Below are 20,033 nucleotides of genomic sequence, written 5' to 3'. Positions count from 1 at the left end.
CTTATATAGGGGCCGTTCGGACCCGCCCACCGCACTCCAGCCAGCCAATCAAAAAGGGAGGCACGCCATCTGCGCTGTATCTTGCCTGGTAACATGCCAGCAGAGAAGAAAGGCAAACAGGCGGAGAAGGGGGGTTGGAGTTGGGGTGATGAATAGCAGATCCCAGTGTTGTGGAAATGTACAGGGACTTGCCTGGACTTGCAAGGATCATATTGTGTTTCTTTGTTTAATATCCTTCATAAGCATAAATAAATGCCTATGCTATATGTGCACCCTGAGTATTGACAGCAGCACTGAATAAAGTTCATGCAGGCTTGGCTTAGCTCAGCTGGTTCAGTGTGGCATTGCACATTACGTCACCTGTTTTGCTCAACCATTACATCAGAATTTTTCATCTACCGCATTGAGGTGCAAACAAAACAGTCAGCTGCATGAAAAATGACTTGGTACATGATACAATGTTAAAAAATACATTTTATATTTATAAAGATGTGCCACACATTTCCCTACATTTGCCCTCAAATGGAACAATGAAAAAATGCAGATCGATAGGAATGCAGCAGAAGAGTAGCTGACACTATTTAATTATTTTTTTTAGCATTAATTTTGCAAAATATTATCTGGCACTATTGAAGTGCTTTAAAGTATAACAAACGATGCAACGGAATTATTTTAAACAGTTCATGTTACATCGAGTTCTGATACACCAGATGGTTACACATGCAAATTGAGAAATGCAGTGCAAAGCAGAAACTACTGCGGTCTTTGTGTCTGGCAGGGTCTGAACTGTACAATGTTTACTCAAAGAAGTTTTTGGAAAGCAGCCAGATATATGCTGTGCCGCACGTGAGTGGGATGTACTGTGCTTTATATCAGGGAGGAACTGAAAGACGTAACGTGTCGGCACAGAACATTCTGAGAGGGACGTTATGAATTAAGGAAAAAAAGGCTTGTCAAAGTATGTATGTTCAGATACAAAGACTGTGGATTCAAGTTAAAGGCTTCAGCAGCACGTGTAAAAACTGGAAAGCTTGTCAAACTTTTAATAACTAATGGCAAAGAACTTGTAAAGTGAATTCCTAGAAAATATGTGGCAAAACGAACTTCTGAACTCTCAAAAGGAAATCTAAGCTCCGGCTAGGGGTGTGTCTTGTAATGTCCAAGGCCGTCCTTATACATTTACACCCAGAACAGTACGTTCTGTTCGTTCCCACCCTTCATTTGTTTTAAAACAGTCACTGAGCAAAACACCAAGAGCGTCACGTTTCCTCGCTGTCAACACAGCAGAGAAGTGACACAGAGAACCACATCGACTTTCAGTCTTGAGCACATCCAAGTAACAGAATAATAGTACATATGTCCATCAGCTGTGTAAATTGAGACAACATTAAACAATCAGCACAAACATTTAGTTGCCTCTTAATTCAGTGAGGTGGATTAGCCCAATTTATACAAGACAAAGCAAACAAACAGCAACTGACCCAAGGAATGTCCAAGTATGACTTTATTTACAAGCTCTCTTTGTTTGCTCCAAGTGTTGTTGGAGCTAGCAGCGAGGAGAGACCACAGAGAGCCGAGCAGAGACTGAGCAGGCAGCAGGTTTTCAGATTTATGAGTTACAGTGCAACAATGTAGAAACACAATGCCTCACTTCAATGGATTTGTTACATTACCAAAGATGTTCTTTCCATTAACAGTGAGACTAAGAGCATTTGACTGGCAAAACAACTTGATTAGCCTAAACCTGTTGAAATATTCAGAATGTATTAAAAAGTTTTGAACTGTTTTAGTATGCTGAGTAAAATATAACAAGTTGTTTTTAAAAAAAAACCCTGCTCATATAATAAAAGTGACGGAAAAAAATACATCTCACATTCAGTATCTCCAGATAATATTTCACGCTTAAGATATATAATAAAACCATAAAGAAGGAATATTTTTTATTTTATTAACTGAAATTAACCACCTCCTTCTATTTGGCTGATTTATTAAGCAAAGGCATCTGGATATCTTTATTTAAGACGGTGTAAATCCCAATAGCTGTTCAATTGGTTTGTATCGCCACTCATCTGCCTCCAGCTCCTCCACCAAGCTGGCGAGCTTCTCCATTCGAGACACCTGTTGATCTGGAAGAACACACAATCGTTACTTCATTAGGGCACTCGCTGTTCATGAATCAGCCAAAACAAAACACATTTTGCATATATGATTACTGACTTACCATGTTTAACTTGTTTAAGTGTGGAGGCAACTTGGTAGCTGAACACAGACTCACACAAAAATCTGTCAGAGCCATCTAAAAATTTAAAAACAAACACACACACACACAAAGTTAAATGCAGGTAAAGATTTCTGACATAGATAACACTACATAATTCAAGCATTAGTTTAACGCAATAGAAAAGGTCAAATGGAGCTTAGGAAGCTACTCCAGAAAGAGAACTTCAGGTTAAATATTATGCAGTTTTCAGCATTATGTAAAATGGACCTTCACAATTTAAACAAAAAAAAAAAAAAAAAAAAAAAAAAAAAGAGACTCGAGACCTTCAGCTTCACTGTAATCCTATTCATCTCTTGGTTAGCTGATTTTAACCCTGCAGCACTCTGTGCACTTTCAACACAAGCCAAACTAACCACATTTATTTGTGTATTTTGAGCTAGACAGGCAACAAAGTAGGTGTAAAGAGCCGGAGACAGTCTTTAGGCCCCATTGGCCTCCACCTATGTGGAGAGGTAATGAAGATGATGATGTTGCTAATGTTAAATTCACATACATGGTCACATGTTTATTTGAACAAAGTGCTACATGGAAATTCAGTAAAAAGAAAGAGGACACGAGTTTTGCTTTATTATAGTCACACATTTCATCTTAGTTTTTACACAAGACTGACCAAGCATCTGTCTCTTTAAAAGATAAATACAAACCTTAAAAAAAGTAAAGTAATTTGACAACACATCTCTCTGTTTCCAGGTTCCTTAGAGCCTGTAATGCTGCACAATAACAAAGATTTTTAACTAGCTTTCCAAGCTGTTTCTTAATAATTTAACAAAGACGGCAGCCAGAAGGGATATTTAGAGTGATGCAAGAAAAACATGTATGCATTGTATATATGAAAACAGAAAATCAGTTCAATAACCTAATAAAAAACATTTACCTTGGTAATTCATTGTGCAAGAGAAGCAAGTAGACGTCACATCTTGGCTTGAACAACTTGGGAAATGCGTGACATGGTCTTTATTGTATTTATAGCTGAATATAAGAGGCTCAGAGGAATCTGGAAATGTCAGCTATGAGACTTTTCATACCTTTTCAGAATTTGGCTTGTATGTGTATCATTCAGAAAAACAGATGCTTCTGTGACCTGAATGCATAAGCCTTAAATCTCAGTAAAAACAATAATAGCATGAGGAGCACAAAGTGGCTATGCTGTATGTGCATCCTAAGTATTTACAGCATTGAATACAGTCCATGCAGGTTAGGCTCAGCTGTTTCAGGGTAGCTGACACTGATATTTAATTATTTCTTTAGCATTACTGTCAAAAATTATGTTCTGATGCTGCCAAAGTGATTTAAAGCATAACAAAGACAGCAAGAGCATTAAATTAAAACAGTTAATTTGTTACAGTAAGTTATGATGTACCAGATGGCAAACACAAGGAAATTGCAAGATAACAGAAAAAAATAAACTGCTGCTGTGTTTCTGTCTGGCAGGGCCATAAAATACACAACATACTGAATGTTGACTCAAAGATGTTTTTGGAAAGCAGCCACGTGTATACGGCGCTGCTACATGTGAGTGGGATGGACTGTACTTTTATGTCAGGGAGGAACTGAAAAACATAAACACGTGTAGGCAGAGTACGTTCTGAGGGGGATGTTATGGATTAGGAAAAAAATGGTTGTTCCCTTTTCAGATGCAAAGAATGTGAACTCAAGTTAAAGGCTTCAGTATCTCATGTGCAAACAGGAAACCGTTTCAAACTTTTAAGAACTATGTGCAAGTTGTTATGATTGTTGCTTAATAATCTAAAAACAAAGATGGCAGCCAGAAGTGACATTCAGTATGATGGAAAAAAAAAATATGAAGACAGAAAATCAGATCAATTCGGATAAATTACTTTTAACGTTGGTAATTCATTGTTCAAGATAAGTCACATCTAGCTGCCATCTTCTCTGTTGGCTTTAACAACTTGGGAAATGGGTGACAAAGGTCTTTATTGTGAAGCCCACATATTTCTTTTTTGTTTGTTGTTCCAGGTAGAAGAAGATCTGATGAATCTGGATACGTCTTCAAAACGGCTGTAAGACCTGTCAGACCTTTTCTGACAGGTCTTACAAGCTGAGTTTGGCTTGTATGTATTGTTCAGGGGAAAAAACGAACAAAAAAAACACAGTTGATTAGCTTTAGCAATCCCAATGTCTGATTTCCATATTCCTTCCCTCGCTGGGAGGAAAGAGATAGCGGGGGAGAGAGAGAGATAGCTGAAGACGGATGCCTTTAGCTGTGTGTTTTGTCTTACCTTCCATCATTTCACCTGCACCTTTAGGATATGTGTAAAGGACTTTCCTGGGAGGGATGAGCTCTGAAGCACTGAATCCAGAGCCGGTTACCGAGCTGCCGCTCACACCTCCCGCAGAAGAGGACGAAGAAGACGCTGCCATTGCTTTTGGAAACTTTAAAACACACACACAAAATAACTTTTACCAGAATTACATGTGAAACATAACTTACGTACAGTATGGAAGACTAGCGTTTTAGTAATCATGAAGGCAGTTAACCGTAGCCAATCCAGCCTACGAAACTAACATTAGCTGGTTTGCTTCTTTCCTAGCTTTATTTATGGTAATGGTAACGTTACACTCGAAGCTATCAACAGCTAACGTTAGGTGGCTAGCAAGAAAGCTAACTATACTGCTGAACTTAGGCAACTACCATTAACCATTAAAGTTACTAGACACAAAATAACAATAACTAACCTTTACTAACAATATAACTTAGAGTCAATGTCCCCGTAAATCTATAAAGACTTTAAATCCGCGCAGTTAGTCCCGTTTGTTTAACGTTAGCTGTCTTAACGTACCACCATAGACTGTATACGACAACGACAACGCTTTACGTTTAAAGCGAGAGCATTCGTACCACTGATTTTAAAGCACTGGGGATGGATCACCTTTCACGGAGTGGTCGTTTTCTTCCGTTTGTAGATCTACCAAACAAAAAGCGGCCACTGTGTGTCGTAAACCAATGAAACCGATGTGTGAACGTCAGCTAACTAGTACGTTGTGAGCAACTAGCTAGCTAAATAAGTTTTTAAAAAGCTTCATGAGCTAATTTACACCCTTCTTCGTGTAGCTAAATTATCAGGGAGCTATCCAGATATTTATTTTTGGTGTTAGGTTAGCTTAGGGGTAGCTAACGTAAGCTAGCTTAATTTACATTATGGAGGTTTTACGTCCAGCTCTTATCAACATAAATGGGAGAATATACCGAAGGAATGTCATTAAGGAGGAACATTATGAGGAAGAAGAAGATTTCTCTTACATGGGACCACCTGGTATGTTGAGTACTGTCATAACAACTAACGTTATGTCATTATAAACATTTGTACGAAGTCCCAGACAGAGATGTCAGGATGTAAACATAGCTACAATTTCTTTAAAATGAAACCTGTCATATACTTTTATATTTATGATTTACTATGTTTAGACAGTGAAGACCTTGCAGCTGATGAAACCTGTGATACCCACTTCATTGAACAGATTGATAAGGGATACCGCTGTGCCATTGACGTCCCAAGTGTTCTTTACAAGTGAGCTATCTACAGATGTGTTATGAATGTTTTGTACGTTATCTGCCCCAGCTTGAAAAGCATAAGACGTTTTGTTTATACGTAGTGTAATGTGTGTTTCTTTGTTTTTTTGCTTGTTCTACAGATACATCATTGGGAAAAAAGGAGAGACACGCAGACGTCTGGAGTATGACACAAAGACATCTATCAGCATCCCAAAACAAGGAGTGGAAGGACAGATAGGTGAGGATTAAGCATAATAAAGCAGGTTAGAGAGCACTCTTTGAAACGAAAGATTTCCTCTCAACTTTCTTCCTTTGCCTGACAGTTATCACAGGTTCCCATAAAGCTGCAGTCACATCTGCAGTCACACGAGTTGAGGTCCTTGTTGAAAGTTTCCGGAAAAAGCAGCCTTTCACGCACTTCCTGTCATTTCCTCTGAATGATGCAAAAGTTCAAGAAGGATTCCTGAGATTTAAAGATGAGGTTTTGCAGCAGTGTTCACAGGTACTGTAGAGGAAAACTCAAATATTAATGGTAATGATGAAGGGCAGTGGTAGTCATGGATTGTTTAATTGTTTGATCAGCACATTATATCCTTAAAACATTCTGCATTGTTGTTATATGCTGTGCAGGATCATGGAGTAGAGGTAAGCATCTTTCAGAACCCTGCAAAGCTTCACCTGACAATCGGTACCATGGCTCTGTTAAATGACATGGAAGTGAGAAAAGCATGTGCACACCTCCAAGAGTGTCAACACTTCATCAGGTAGGGGCCAAACAATGTTTTTATATCACACTAACATTTTAATTATAACTAAAAGCACTTTAGTTTTTTTTTTTGCCAATCCCATATCCACTATCCTGCTGCTGTAAATTCTCACTATTGCCCCAAATATACGGCAGAATGTCCCTAACAAATACAACATGCACTCTTTTTGAGTAACATTTACTAAGACTACCTGTTTTAAGAAATAGTTTTGCCTGTTTTAAAAATTTTAAAATTCTAATCTAAAAGCAACCCTAAATTATAAACCTGCTGTGCCTATTGCGATCTGCTTTTTGATGTCTGCCATCAGGGACATCACAGAAGGAAAACCACTGCCGTTGCAGGTGACAGGTATAGAGTACATGAATGATGACCCAGCAATGGTGGACGTCTTGTATGCCAAAGTCAACGTGAAAGACAAATCGGACAAGTAAGTGAATCACTAACAAATCCTGTTAAAAGATATCTACAAGTTTTTATTTCACTCGAATCTCTTTTTCTACAGTATTTGTTTAATATTGTTGCTCTTCAGGTTACAGATGATTGCGGACCGGCTGGTAGAGCACTTTGTCTCAGCAGGGCTAATGCTCAGAGAGTGGGACAGAGTTAAGCTGCACGGAACTGTGATGAACACTCTGTTCAGAAAGGACTCCACAGGTAAAAACATTGCATACACATGACAGGCCAACCAGCACTGTGTCTTTAGCTTGTGGAAAAAACAAAACAAAGTTATTGACTTGCTGTGAGCATATCGGTAGCTCTTGTCCAGAACCTGTTTGCCAAAGTCTCCCTATTATCTCTTTGCTCAGACATGCGCTGCAGTGACGACAAAACTTAAGCTTGAGCAATTACAACAACAAATTTCCAAAGATAGGCATCAGGCAGCTAGTTCTCTGTTGGACACAGTTCTGTTTACGTGCACCAAGCAGCATGTTTTCCAAGTACTCTGACAATGGCTTCATTCATTTTGGCCATGGACAAAGTCCAGCCCCAGTTCTCAAATTTGTACTGGGCTGACCAACAACACAGCACAAGCAAGAGACCCTGGCACTGCTGACAATGTTTGCCAGCATGTAGATGAATCCTATTAAAATTCAGTGTTTTTTTTCTTTTCCTTAGTCCACTGTTTCACAAACTAAATGACCTTGATTATCACCTTACTATTTCCAACTGCAGCAGCACGTAAACATGTTTATTTCTGTGTTTTTGTGTTCTGTGTTACATTGTTCAGCTTGTTTTTTACACTCTGGTGTTTTTCCAGTTGAAGACACAGGCGGCCCAGGAAGACAAATGAATGAAAGAGAGGCTTTTGATGCCAGAAACATATTAAAGGTTAGAGGAAATTTTACTCCTGCCTGCCCTTTTAAATACTGCTGAATTACAAACATCCAGACTTGTGCTCACTACCTGACTGCTGTTAATACCAGATGACACATGAGGATTTTGAAATAGTGTTTAGCTATGAGGCAGGCGAGAAACATAAATATAGGCCTGTTTATAAATTCACTGCCAGTCAAAAGTCCTTAAACACCCTTTTATTATTCTTAATTAAATTTTGAAAAATAGTTAAAGGTACTATAGGAGGAATGAGGAATGTTAAACTAAAATGTGTGGAAATGAACTAGATGTTGATGGCTCTATTGAGGCACCTGCAGCAATATTGCACCATACCACTGATGCAACATTGTCTGCATTTTCAACATACTATGTATATGTTTTTCAACTGTGGCTGACATTTTCACTGCATCTGGAGTCCCATTGTGATATGAGAGCTTTCCAATTAATAGGCCTCAAAAAAGAGAGAGATAAGTCTTTGTGGGGCAACAGTCTGATAGCACAGAGGATAATCAGGTTAATTTGGGGGCTAAATCTCTCCTACTGACAATCGCAAAAGGTGTTAGGATTTCAGGCTGCTACTAAATGATCATGCTCCCAGACCAGATGCAATGTGTAATTAGACGTTAACCCTCCTGATCTACGTAGAAGCCAGTGGTCCCCCCAATTTCAAATAACAAATAAAACATCTACATAAGCTGTTTTTACAGCAAACATTTTGACTTGTCATAGTAGGAGAAGCACATGTGAGACTAATAACATTAACGATGGCTCTGTACCATTGAAGTGCCCCAGTAAGCCGTGACAGTGAGCCTGAAATAGAAGCAGCTAAATTTAATTCAGCCATCATTAATTTTATTATACACCTTTGCTATTCCTACTGTGGCATGTTAAAATATCTTATTTTAAATGGGCTATTGTGTGCTCTTTTGTATCCTGTGGTGTGTGACAGAAAACATTTTATTACATAGGAATTGCATAAACTGATCAGTAAAGGTCTAGCAGACCCACTGCACATGAACAACATGTAGACAGTTCTGGTAACAACTGTAAGACATGTTTGTTTTGCTGTAGGTGCCTTATTGAACTGATCATCAGACTGTTAGATCCTGGTCATCTAGGTCTTATTTCCAATAACATGAAAAGATAAAATCATTTTATCCGCGTGGGCTTAATATTTCAACATGCTACCAAAAAACCGAAATATAGGGTGCTAAAAGACTATTAACTGGTAGAAAGATTTAGATCACACGCTGCTTAAGAGTTTATTGATTTAACCAATTATCTAGGTGAACAAAAATATGCCTGGGTAGCTCAAAGAGGAGAGTTTTGATTTTAGATTTTTTTAAAGAAACTAAGAGGCAGACTTTAAATTCTTCCAGGTGACGTTTCTTTGTGAGTGACACATGAAATATGACACCAAGTGGAGTGGAGAAAAAAAAAAGGAGAAGAAAAAAGCTCTGAAATCCACCCTCCTTTCTTCTCTGGATCAGAGAAGGTCTTTGTTTGAATAACAAAATCCTTGATTTTCTTTTCTCTGAAAATGACACAAGGGTGCCTACCAACTGCTCAGTCGCCTGTAACCATGGTAACTCCATGTTTGTGAGTGACTGCTTATCTTAATTTCCCCAAAGGGGCGACTTTTTAAACATAGTGTTGACTTTTCCAAATCATTTAGTGGTTAGACTGCTTTGTTAATGACAACGTCAATTGATTGTAATTCATAATAAGCTGTAATGATGATTGGTTATGATGAGTTTGTGTTTTTGAAGTTTGCTGTTTTCATTACAGAAATTTAGTGCTCATTGTTTCGGGGAGTTTGAGCTGAATACCGCCCTGTTGTCCCAGAGATATTCGACAGACTGTACGGGCTACTACACCTCTGCAGGGAGCATCAGCTTCTCATGAGCATCAACAGGGCCGAACAGATTCTGAGGTGGGAAATGAGTAATGAAGAAGTAAGTTTAGCTAATATTTGAAGCGGTCTTGATGGTGTTTTCCACTAGGTGGCAGCATAGGGTTTTATTTTTAATTTCAAATGACTTGTTACAATTATATCTGAACCAAATTATTTGTTTCCTTAAACCGCCTGGGAAGAGTTTATGCAGAAAAATGAAATGATCAGAGTGCAGAATGATTGAAATTTCAGACTAAAGCTCATTCAAAAGATGGAACATGCATGCAGAGTCACTCTGAGAAGCTCTAGGTAGTCAAATTTCAGTTTTTGTACTTTAGTCTTTAGAGAATTGGTTTTCTACAGGGAATCTGAGTCAAACAACATCAAAGGAAGTGACACAAAATACATTTTAATGGAACAGCCTATCAAACCAAAACATGAAAAAAGCAAGAATTTCAGTGTACAAGGTTTGTTTATTATACAGCATAAAAGGCTGCATAACGAAACAAAATTTGTAGTTCCTTAATAACACACAACATATAATTAAGTGTAGGCCTATATTAAAATATGGTAACATATAAAATAAAACAAAACAATATATACAGTTATTAACGTATATACAGACACATAAACACCCCGAACATTCCACAGTGCATTTTTTGAATTTGAATTTGCATTTGGGGTGAATGTAAACGGCAGCAATCAGATGACATTTGGGTCCATCTTGACTGTGTTTGTGCACCAAGCGTCATCGAGTCCACCTCCTCTCATCTTGCCGGAGTCTTGCGCTGACAGCTTGGAACATGGACCACCTGCTGAGTGCTTGAAAGAGGATTTTGATGGGGCAGGTCTCTGTAACGATGTGGGTACAAAAGTCTCTGAATTCTGTTGCTTGGTCAACATGAGTCCCATCTTGTCCAGACCGGATCTTTAGGAACAAAATTAAGTCCAAGCTGGGCCAGCATAGCTCCTCTCCTGGCTCTTTTTCCTTTCCTCTGAGCGATCGCCGCACCCGCTGTGGCTCCTATTCCGCTTGTTTGGGCCAGGTGGATCGTGGTCTGCTGCTTATTAATCCAAAAACTTCATCTTCCTTTTCCAATGACTGTGTTTATATCAGAGGTAACACATGTTTCGGCAATAAAGCTGGAAAAAACGGATAAAAAAACAAAATTGTAGGGAAGTTTGAAGGAGCTACCGGCTGCTGCTTCTACAAGCGCTGCCGATTGCCATAGCAATCATATACGTCCCTGTTTGCTCTTAAATACTCTTGTCTTGCTTTTAAAAATATATGGTTTTCTTTTGGATTTGAGTCTTATACAAGTAGATTGACTTTGTGTATGAAATTGTATTGTTGAAGATGAAGAAAGTCAGACAGGAGTTGGGCTCAGGCTTTAGATCTCAGGTCAGGGTTACAGTGTCTGTAGAGATGAATAAAATATATAAGAAGTGACTTTTTGTTCAAATGTAACAAATTACAATTACTGAAGTAAACAGTTTTGAGATACATGTTCTTGAGTAGGGCGGCACGGTTCCCCCGGCCTGTATGTGTGGAGTTTGCATGTTCTCCCCGTGTCTGCGTGGGTTCTCTCTCGGGTGCTCTGGCTTCCTCCCACCGTCGAAAGACATGCGGGCCTAGGTTGATTGGTCCTTAGGTGTGAGTGTGACTGGTAGTTTGTCTATGTGTGGCCCTGCGATGGATTGGCGACCTTTTGCCCGATGTCAGCTGGGATTGGCTCCAGCCCCTCGACCCTGTACGCAGGATAAGAGGTTGACGGTGGATGGATGTACTTGAGTATTTCCATTTGATTTGACTTGTTACTTTATGGATCGACTCCGCTACATTTCAGAGGCAAAAATTTTACTTTTTACTCCACTACATTTACCTGATAGCTATAGTTACTTTGCTGATTATGATTTTACAGACAAAACATGTGAATGCTGTTTACACATGAATGTGAAGTTAATAAATAACTCAAGTATTGTACATTTAATAATACAGCACTTTAAAAGGGGGCATTCTGCATAAAGATTAAATATTTCCGATAATACTATACGTTTACTTTTTAAAGCCAAGAATACTACTACTACGGTATACAGTATGTCATATACTGTATGTTCTGTCCGGTCATACAGGAAGTCAGTATTAATGGCATGTTCTGAATAATTTATTCTGCCCACCGTCTCATCGGTCAACCAGGATAATAGCTGAAAAAGGTGTTTAAAGTTTTTTCTCCGTTCTTCAGCTAATCCCAGCTGCTCTATTTTGAGGAACTCAGATTTATACTAGCAGAGTGTGAGACAAATATTGCAAATATTTCATTTACAAGGAAAAGTCCTAATAATAGCAGAATAAATGTTCTCTAGAAATGCTTTTATGGTTGTCGAAACATTCAGGTTGATATGGTCTCATCCACTTACTACTATATTACCAATTTCCTTTCCTCTCACTTTCGCATAATTGTTCATGCGTCACTGACATGATTTATTACACCAGCCTTTTTTTTGTTTGTTTTTCTGTCTTTTTTATCAGTGGCCTTCCCAAACATACCCCAACCTCTTTCCCACTCCCGTCTGTCCAGTGTGTCAGTGAATACAGACATCAGACACAGAGCCCGACTTTTGCAGTCCTCCCCTCAGCTGGCGTTGCTCTCCGTTTGGCATGCAGGAGGGTGATCGCAGAGTGGCCAAAAGTTACATTGATGGAAACTGAGGGCAGTGTGTGTTTGTCAGCTCTGCCACCCCGTGCTGTCCACCCTCCCATTTCAGCAGTGGCGTGACTTGTTTTTGTTTTTTTTCCTGTTCTCCTGGAGCCATGTCAACAGACACCATTAGATAGGGACATGCAAATTCTGTTATCTGAAAACAGCCAGCCAAGCCGTTCACTATAACTATGGCTGTGGTACTGTCTGGGCTTCATCTTTTCAGACCCAGGAAAGGGGCTTAATAAACCACTCCCTGTCTCCTGAGAGCATGGTTGTTAGTGGGTCAGGAGTGCACGTCCACCATAACACAACTCTCAGGTAACACATACAGCAAGGATTCTGGGAATAGCCAATGTGATGCTCATAAGCACACAGAGAGGAGAAAGAAGATGATTTGCAAGTTAATGAAATTCATTGAGATTGTGCATCCTTGTTTCTTTTGGCAGGGACATGATTAAGGATGCGCTGGGCAGATGTCCTCAGTAGCGATGGGACTGAAAACACATGCGAAGGAACATACATCATCCACAGACAGACTGAGACGCTGACGACATGTTTAATTTGTCAACAGATTTTAATATAAGATGTTTGGACTACATGTTTATTTAAATGGCCATATGTGTGTTTTGTTGCATAAATCAGGAACATATTGGACTAGGGCTCCAATGAACAATTGGGTTTTAGTCAGTCAATTAGTGTATTATTTTATCAATTAATTGAACAAACGTGTAGTCTATAAAAATTCAGAAAGATGGGGAAAGTGGGAAAAATTAGGAACATTTAAGATTCATAATTTAGCAGATATAAGCAGCAGAGTCCAAGATGGCATTTTTAAAATCAGTTCAACTAACAGACCAAAACAGAGAGCAAGTTTTTGTGGTTTTCTGGTTGATAAATAAACTGTTGGTAATGATTTGAATTGACTCAACAAAATAATGTTGCTGTGCGTGTCTGTGTGGGTGAGCTTGCTTACGCACTGCCTGACATGCATATTTTTTTATATTCCTGCCACATCTCTCAACCTAATTAGTCAGCTCTGCACTTCCTGCTGTGAGAACTTCCAACGTGACCCCTGAGATTTCGAGACTAGCATGTGTCCCTCTCAATAAGCCGGAATAAACGAGATGAAAATTTTATGAAGATGATAATGCAAATTTGTGTTGCCGTGGACCTGTTTCCTCTCTGGATGAGCATCCTTATTTTCTGAGGAGAGATCTGAGGAGACACAGGTTTTAATTAAAGTTTAGTTTAGATGTCTTTGCGGGCATGTGTGCATTGATGAGTCACATAGGCTGTATGTTCAAAAAGCTGGTCTGCTACACCCACAGAAAACCAGTTAGTATTTTCCAATTAACTTTTTTTCCCTCTGTAGAAAGAAAAAGCTGTCATTTTAAGAGAAGCGAAAGCCAAGCAACCACTTAATTGACCCTGTAACACTCTAAGAACTTACACTGAACCTTTTAGTAATGAGAATTCATATCATGTTTGGTAACTGAAGTCTGGTGTTATCTCTAAGTATAGTTTAGGCCTCTATCCAAGGCCTCTATTGCATTTTTAATTTCATGCCAGTTTTCTAAGTAGCCTTTTATATTTTTTAAGGCTGTTTTGAAATAGGTCTAACATGATCAATGTCAAACTTTTTTTTCTTTTAGCACATTTTCATATTCAGAACCACACTATGCAATTTTTCATAGTGTAATTAAAAATTAAGCTTTCATTCAAGGGCTGGCATTAACATCTGCTCGGGGGGGAAAAAGATGATATTTGACGGACGTGACCTTTTGATACAATAGATATGTTTGATTTGCATACTCCAACTAATAACACACATGAAATTGATTAAATGCCTGGTTACTTTCTAAGGTCACGCAAGTTTCACCTGTGTGTGCATTTTAAGGCACAAATGTTGACGGGGTTCATTTAATAGAGTGATGCATAGAATATTTTAAACCAAATCCAATTAACCGAAAGAATGAACTTGACAACATGAAGGGAGCACTAAGATGAAATTTCAGGAGGTAGCCTCATTCTCCTGGAGGCATGTTTTCCCCTTAACAAGCAAAATTGTTTTAAGAAGGTCTTTTGATTGATCAAACACGTCTATCCACAAGAAGTTACAAAGGAGCTCTATATATGATCCTGCCAGACAAAGCAGAGGAATCTTTCAAATTGGATGTCGTTAGCAGTGAAATATGACAGGCTGCCTTCCTTTGATTGTTGTCTTATGTTAGATGTGACTCTCTAGTTGAGAGTCGCCGTTGTTTGAATTTCACACTGATCACTCTGTCACTAATGGGCATGAGCGGCCTTGATGGACAACCAAGGCTAGAGTATTTGAAATGTCTAATCTGTGTCTCCAGCGAGAAGGCAGGTGATCCCTGCAGCAGCTCTTTATCATTTTAAGTGCTGAGTCTGGAGGCTGCCTCCAGCTGTCCACGTCTGTTTACTGCTGGAGGCGTTCACACAGGGAGAGAGAGTGTGTTTGAACAGCAGGTAGTCATTCAGAGCTGCTGTTTAGGTTATGTACACTTTGCACAATAATAATTTAAAATAGGGCTGCAACATATTTTCATTATCGATGTATCTCTGTTACTGTTTTTGGATAATTGTTAAATATATGAAATGTCAGAAAATACTGAAAAATGCATAAACTTATTTAGCAGAACCCAAGGTGATGCGTTGAAATTTTCCCCTTTTTCCCAACCAACAGTGCAAAAGAAATTCACTCTACAATGAATATAAAACAGAAATGAAATAAAAAAAATTCACATTTGAGAAGCTGGAACTAATGTTTGGCATTTCTGCTTAATACATTCCTTAAATAATTAACAATATATTACACAGTTTTAAAGGGACTTTAATAAGCATAAGCATTTTATATACGCCAATTTAAGCACTCCAGAGGCTTGACAGTCTTTAGTTCAAATTCATTTAGTAAGTTGGGATATTAAAGCAGCATTAATAAAAATTGTGTGCTTTGGGGCACCTTACAACGTTGTTATGGTTAATATGTTGGCAAAGCGTTGCCTATTTCCACATGCAGCAGACAAGGAACAACATTAGCATTCATTTGGAGTCGTGCTTCTGGCCACCTGACAAATACAAGTCCAATATTCATTCTCCTTTTACCTCTGTTTTTGGTCTCCACCAAGGGGCAGCCTCCTGGGCGGACAAAGGAAGCTAACGTGCAAGTGCCAAAAACCACCATGTTAAAATGGACAACTTTACAGCAGAAATAAACATGTAGTACAATAATTTTTTATATATATAAATAATTCACCTGTTTATATAAAATTAAGGCTTGAAGTAATGCATAGGTGAGTGCTGGCAACCCCTTTCTTGTTACAATATTTATTTGATCTATTGTTAATATAAAAATATTGATTAGTGCAGATTTATAATAAGTGATGGAGGGCACAGGGTGATGATGTAACAGATGTTTTTTTAAAAGGACACATACCCCTGTCTATATCTGTGGAGCTGAGGTAGAGCAGGTGAATAGTTTTAGGTTCAGCATCACAGAGAACTGGACATGGTCATCTCACATTTCCACACTGGTAATGAAAGCTCAGAAACGGCTGTATTTCCATGCCAAGATTTTGTTAACTTTTAGAGAGGGGCAATACAAAGCATCCTGACTGGAAACATCACAAACTGGAATGGGATGTGCACGGCCCAGGACTGGAGGGCTCGGCAGCGGGTGATTAATACTGCTCAGAATATCATTAGTACCCATCAGTGATATTGGTGAGGTGAGTCTAAAGGATTCTAAAAGACAGTACCCACCCCAGCATCAACCTGTTCACCCTGCTGCTGTCAAGCGATAAAGAAGTATCCATTGTCATACCACCAGACTACAGAGCAGCTTCTTTGCCCGGTCTGAAAGACTCCTCAATTCATTCTCAGCACTCCACCATGCAAAATAGCTTTATTTCTATGACTCTTTGTTCATTCACCCAACTACTGTATATATACAACTCTGTGTTGTAAAATTATAAGTAAATCTAGCTTGTAATTGTTCCAGCACCGAAGGCAAGGGACGCTCATGATTCAGGTTTAATATGCAGAAGTTGAAATTTACTGCTGTAAACTCTGTATCAGAAGCTGTAAATAGTTAAACACATCCTCCTCCTGACTTCTATTCAGATGTTTTATCCATCCACTCCAAAGTGTTGTCGCGTTAAATCCCTTCACACAGCACTTATTGGTGGGATGTGGAGTGAAACTGATGGAGATTTGTCATTTATAGTAGTTGTTATGGGTTTGATTACACAGACTGAAAATAAATCATCTACTGAGTCCGAATCTACTGAGACTGAAGATGTCAAGAGTTCAGAACATTAGTCAGTTTCTGTCTATTGTGTACATTTAATTGGAAAAGGTGCTGCACTCTCTTCCACCCCTGCTGTAGCTAAACAGCAGCTACAGTACTTTCCTGGCAAAGGCAAACTGCTGTCAGACTGCCCTCAACTAACTTTGCACTTTTAATAACTGTGTGACCCAGTTTGAATCCAATTGAATTAGATCTATACGCATTTATAGCAGCTCCACTTACAGCTGTAAGTCACTTGAGATTACTTATGAAATGCCTCCCCATGTGGTTTATTCTCTCCTCAACTTTCAGAATATTTTCTTTTGATGGTTCTCCGATCCAGGAACTTGCTTTCATGCTGTTCATGTGCCCTTTACAGTGGCAGCGCTGAAAACGGGCAGTAACTGCCTCACAAACAACATTGTGTTGTCAAAGTCCCTTTTTGCCCATTCTGTAAAATGTATTTAAACTTAATACATGACATAATTGCATATACACATATTTAAGTGTCCTCTTCCCCGTTTCATGTGTCACTTTTCTCATGAGCTCAGATGTACAGGCTTGCACAACATACGAATTAAACATACACAAGTTTATTACAAAACAGAGTATAATGACAGTAATAATTATCATTATAAAGTATGCCTACCTCTACAGAATCTATGTGCTTACATATCCACACGTAGACACCCTTAGTGAAGGGGTAGCTGAGTATGGATTGAAACGTTGTAAAGAAATATGTCATGTGATGTCATGCAGCACATTATGCTTTACAATATAAAGTTGTATTAAGTCTAACGCTTGTAGTGTTTCTGTAGTTTGTTTTTATCTTAATATTATGATTAAATGAATGAACATTTAAAACATATCATCAAACCATTTCTGTCATTATGTGGCCGTTGTCATATAAGCTGCTTGTATGTTATGTCCGTTTGACAGAAGAGTGCTTTTGTAGCAGATTATTAGATTATATGATCATGTTTCAGTCATTTATCAAGAAAAAAATGCCAAACATTCATTTGTTCCAGCTTCTCAAATGTGATTTCCCAGACTGTTGGACAGGCAAAACAAGCAATTATGAAGATATCCTTGGACTTTGGAGAAGTTGTCATTATTTCTTACATTTTATCGTAGTAAATAATATATTAAGTTATCAAACATAATGAACAGTGAATCAGAATCAGCAAGTATTATTGCCACGTAGGTTTACACTATAAAGAATTTGCTTTGGTCACTTGTAATTTTGGTGCATAGCAATAAACATAAACCTATATAAATATATGAAATTGACAAGATATACAAAATATTGAAGAATAATAAAGACAATATTGCAGTTATTGACATGGAGACATTGTAGATAAAAGTAATAAGCTCTAGGGTGCTTTCAAGTGCAAATATTGATCACTGATTATGTGTTGCAGGTGATCGATGAACATTGCAGCAGGATGGAAAGTGTTCACTGTGGCTGGCTGATGAAGAAACTCTCAGTAGACAGCAAAGCACTGCGGTGAAACAAGTTTCCATCAGATGATGAACATGAATGGACTTACAACAGAGTATGTTTGCTGAACGTTTTCTTCAAATCAGTTGGAAAATGAACATTTGTTTGGGTTGTGTTTTCCCTCACGGTGGCAGGAGGTGCTATATATTTTAACATTCTGTTTAAATCTGGCAGGAGTAAATAAATGTGTAAAGCATCCACCCTTGGCCTGTTGCAATTAACTGTTGTGTACCAGGAATTCCTGAAGCGGTCGTTAGTTGTTACATCACGTGAGAATATGTGTTGCCACGATAAGCAGCTCGTGATGGGCCTTATGAGCTATTTGTAAGACAGAGGAGGGATGTGCTGTGCTTACATTTGTAGACAGCAAATATTTACAGATAAGCAACCTTTCAAATTTAGCTGCCTGCAGTCTTGTCTGACGTTATTCAAATGAAGCTTTCCTCCCTTCAACTCTATGCTTGGTGAACAGGATAGATATGTTTTATCAACATCTGCCTAGAGAGGAACAGGGGGGAACTGATGACATCAGTTAATCTCTTTACAATGAAAGTCGCTCTTCCACAGCGTGACTCTGATATGTAGAAGTAGATGTTAAACAAGTTGTGTGGAGCTGCTTCCATATTTAAAATATAAGAAGCTGCATGTCACGTTGAACTCAACTCAAACATTTTTGCTGAAGCAATCATTGGGGGACTGTTATATCATGAAACAATATGCACACACTCAACAAGGAAATAGAAAACAAAAATAAAGTCAATTCAAGCATTACAGCCCATTTTAGTATAAACCCAGCCCAGTATAATATGGTCTGTTTAAAGGCTGTAATAGCAGGAATTTGTCTCATGAATTAGGATTAGGCTCTTCGGTCTATCATGGTTCCATATCACTGCTGTTTCTGCTGATTGGAGAAACAATATATGAATCAGAATGAAATGACAATTCCATCAGTTTATCAGGCTATTTTCAACCTATTGAATATAGCTCAAGTTCAGTTTTGTTGTTATATGGCAATTAGCATTAAAAAGACCAAACCTGCAGCAGTTTTTTTTTCTTCAACTGTCAAAACTTGATGGAAGACATCCTAACCCACTAACCAATCAGTCAAGGAAACAATAAATAAAACATCTGTGTTGTCTTTTGGTCTACATGACTTTATACGACAAGCATCACAACAGTTCATATATACTGTAGATAGATACTGGGTAAATTATCCAATCAGAGGGCCACAAAATGTGGTAAATTAGTGAATGAGCTACCTTGACAACACACACATTGCCATCCAGGCATAAGCAAAAGGATATACTGTGTGTGTGTGTGTGTGTGTGTGTATTGTTAACAAAGATAACATTACAAGAAAGGAAATTCTGGATCAGTGATTCGTTCATTTATCTGTTACATGTGTACTGGATGCATATGAACTGTGATGCTTCATGTATCTGATGAAGATCTGTTGACTGTGGAGGCCATTGTAGTAAAGTGAACTCATTATCATGTTCAAGAAACCAGTTTGGGCTTTGTGACATGGTGCATTCAAGTTGTACTCACCACTGACTCGCCTGTCATTGTCCATACAGACCTTTTCATTTTTTTAAGATTGGTAGTAGGGGAAAAAACAAACATACCAGCTGATAAAAGCTGATAATAAGCTGAAACTTTGTATTGGTATTTTCTGTATTGTAAGACAAATACTGTGCAAAAGTTTTATTCTTGTGTGAAAAAATGCT

The 20,033-nt window shown here is 38.4% G+C and overlaps 2 protein-coding genes across 6 annotated transcripts; one reads left to right on the top strand and one right to left on the bottom strand.

Annotated features, from left to right (window-relative positions):
• Positions 1-1,486: 1,486 nt before the first annotated feature.
• anapc16 (anaphase promoting complex subunit 16) lies at positions 1,487-5,141 on the bottom strand. Of its 2 annotated transcripts, none has more exons than XM_038735582.1 (4): positions 5,083-5,141; positions 4,522-4,675; positions 2,222-2,296; positions 1,487-2,126 (listed from the first exon to the last, which is right to left on the bottom strand). In XM_038735582.1, exons 1-4 carry the CDS (start codon positions 5,086-5,088, stop codon positions 2,017-2,019), a joined length of 345 nt encoding a protein of 114 aa, XP_038591510.1. In that variant the 5' UTR covers positions 5,089-5,141; the 3' UTR covers positions 1,487-2,016. The 2 variants fall into 2 exon arrangements, with proteins under 2 accessions (XP_038591510.1, XP_038591511.1); XM_038735583.1 differs by having other exon boundaries at positions 4,979-5,124.
• ascc1 (activating signal cointegrator 1 complex subunit 1) lies at positions 5,123-18,507 on the top strand. Of its 4 annotated transcripts, none has more exons than XR_005447005.1 (10): positions 5,123-5,556; positions 5,709-5,811; positions 5,936-6,033; positions 6,119-6,297; positions 6,426-6,559; positions 6,870-6,989; positions 7,092-7,216; positions 7,821-7,891; positions 9,686-9,852; positions 18,227-18,507. XR_005447005.1 is itself a non-coding variant. In XM_038735578.1 (10 exons), the coding sequence occupies exons 1-9, from the start codon at positions 5,442-5,444 to the stop codon at positions 9,800-9,802; spliced, it is 1,062 nt and encodes a 353-aa protein (XP_038591506.1). In that variant the 5' UTR covers positions 5,123-5,441; the 3' UTR covers positions 9,803-9,830; positions 18,227-18,507. The 4 variants fall into 4 exon arrangements, 2 of the variants coding, with proteins under 2 accessions (XP_038591506.1, XP_038591507.1); XR_005447006.1 differs by lacking the exon at positions 18,227-18,507 and adding an exon at positions 12,940-14,360; XM_038735578.1 differs by having other exon boundaries at positions 9,686-9,830.
• Positions 18,508-20,033: the final 1,526 nt, after the last annotated feature.

This window comes from Micropterus salmoides, unplaced genomic scaffold, assembly GCF_014851395.1.
Source record: "Micropterus salmoides isolate LMB-PRFRI ecotype aquatic unplaced genomic scaffold, ASM1485139v1 Ms_hic_scaffold_21, whole genome shotgun sequence".
NCBI lineage: Eukaryota > Metazoa > Chordata > Actinopteri > Centrarchiformes > Centrarchidae > Micropterus > Micropterus salmoides.
Note: the sequence above shows the minus strand (reverse complement) of the source record. Positions and strands in the feature narration are given on the sequence as shown.

Excerpts from the sequence above, each read along its gene's own strand:
- anapc16 (XM_038735582.1), bottom strand. Across the intron at positions 2,297-4,521 it reads TGCAGGTGAAATGATGGAAG|ATGGCTCTGACAGATTTTTG; the intron begins GTAAGACAAAAC and ends TTAAATTTTTAG. Across the intron at positions 2,127-2,221 it reads ACTTAAACAAGTTAAACATG|ATCAACAGGTGTCTCGAATG; the intron begins GTAAGTCAGTAA and ends GTGTTCTTCCAG.
- ascc1 (XM_038735578.1), top strand. The coding sequence starts at position 5,442 with ATGGAGGTTTTACGTCCAGCTCTTATCAACATAAATGGGAGAATATAC. Across the intron at positions 5,557-5,708 it reads CTCTTACATGGGACCACCTG|ACAGTGAAGACCTTGCAGCT; the intron begins GTATGTTGAGTA and ends TACTATGTTTAG. Across the intron at positions 5,812-5,935 it reads GTCCCAAGTGTTCTTTACAA|ATACATCATTGGGAAAAAAG; the intron begins GTGAGCTATCTA and ends CTTGTTCTACAG.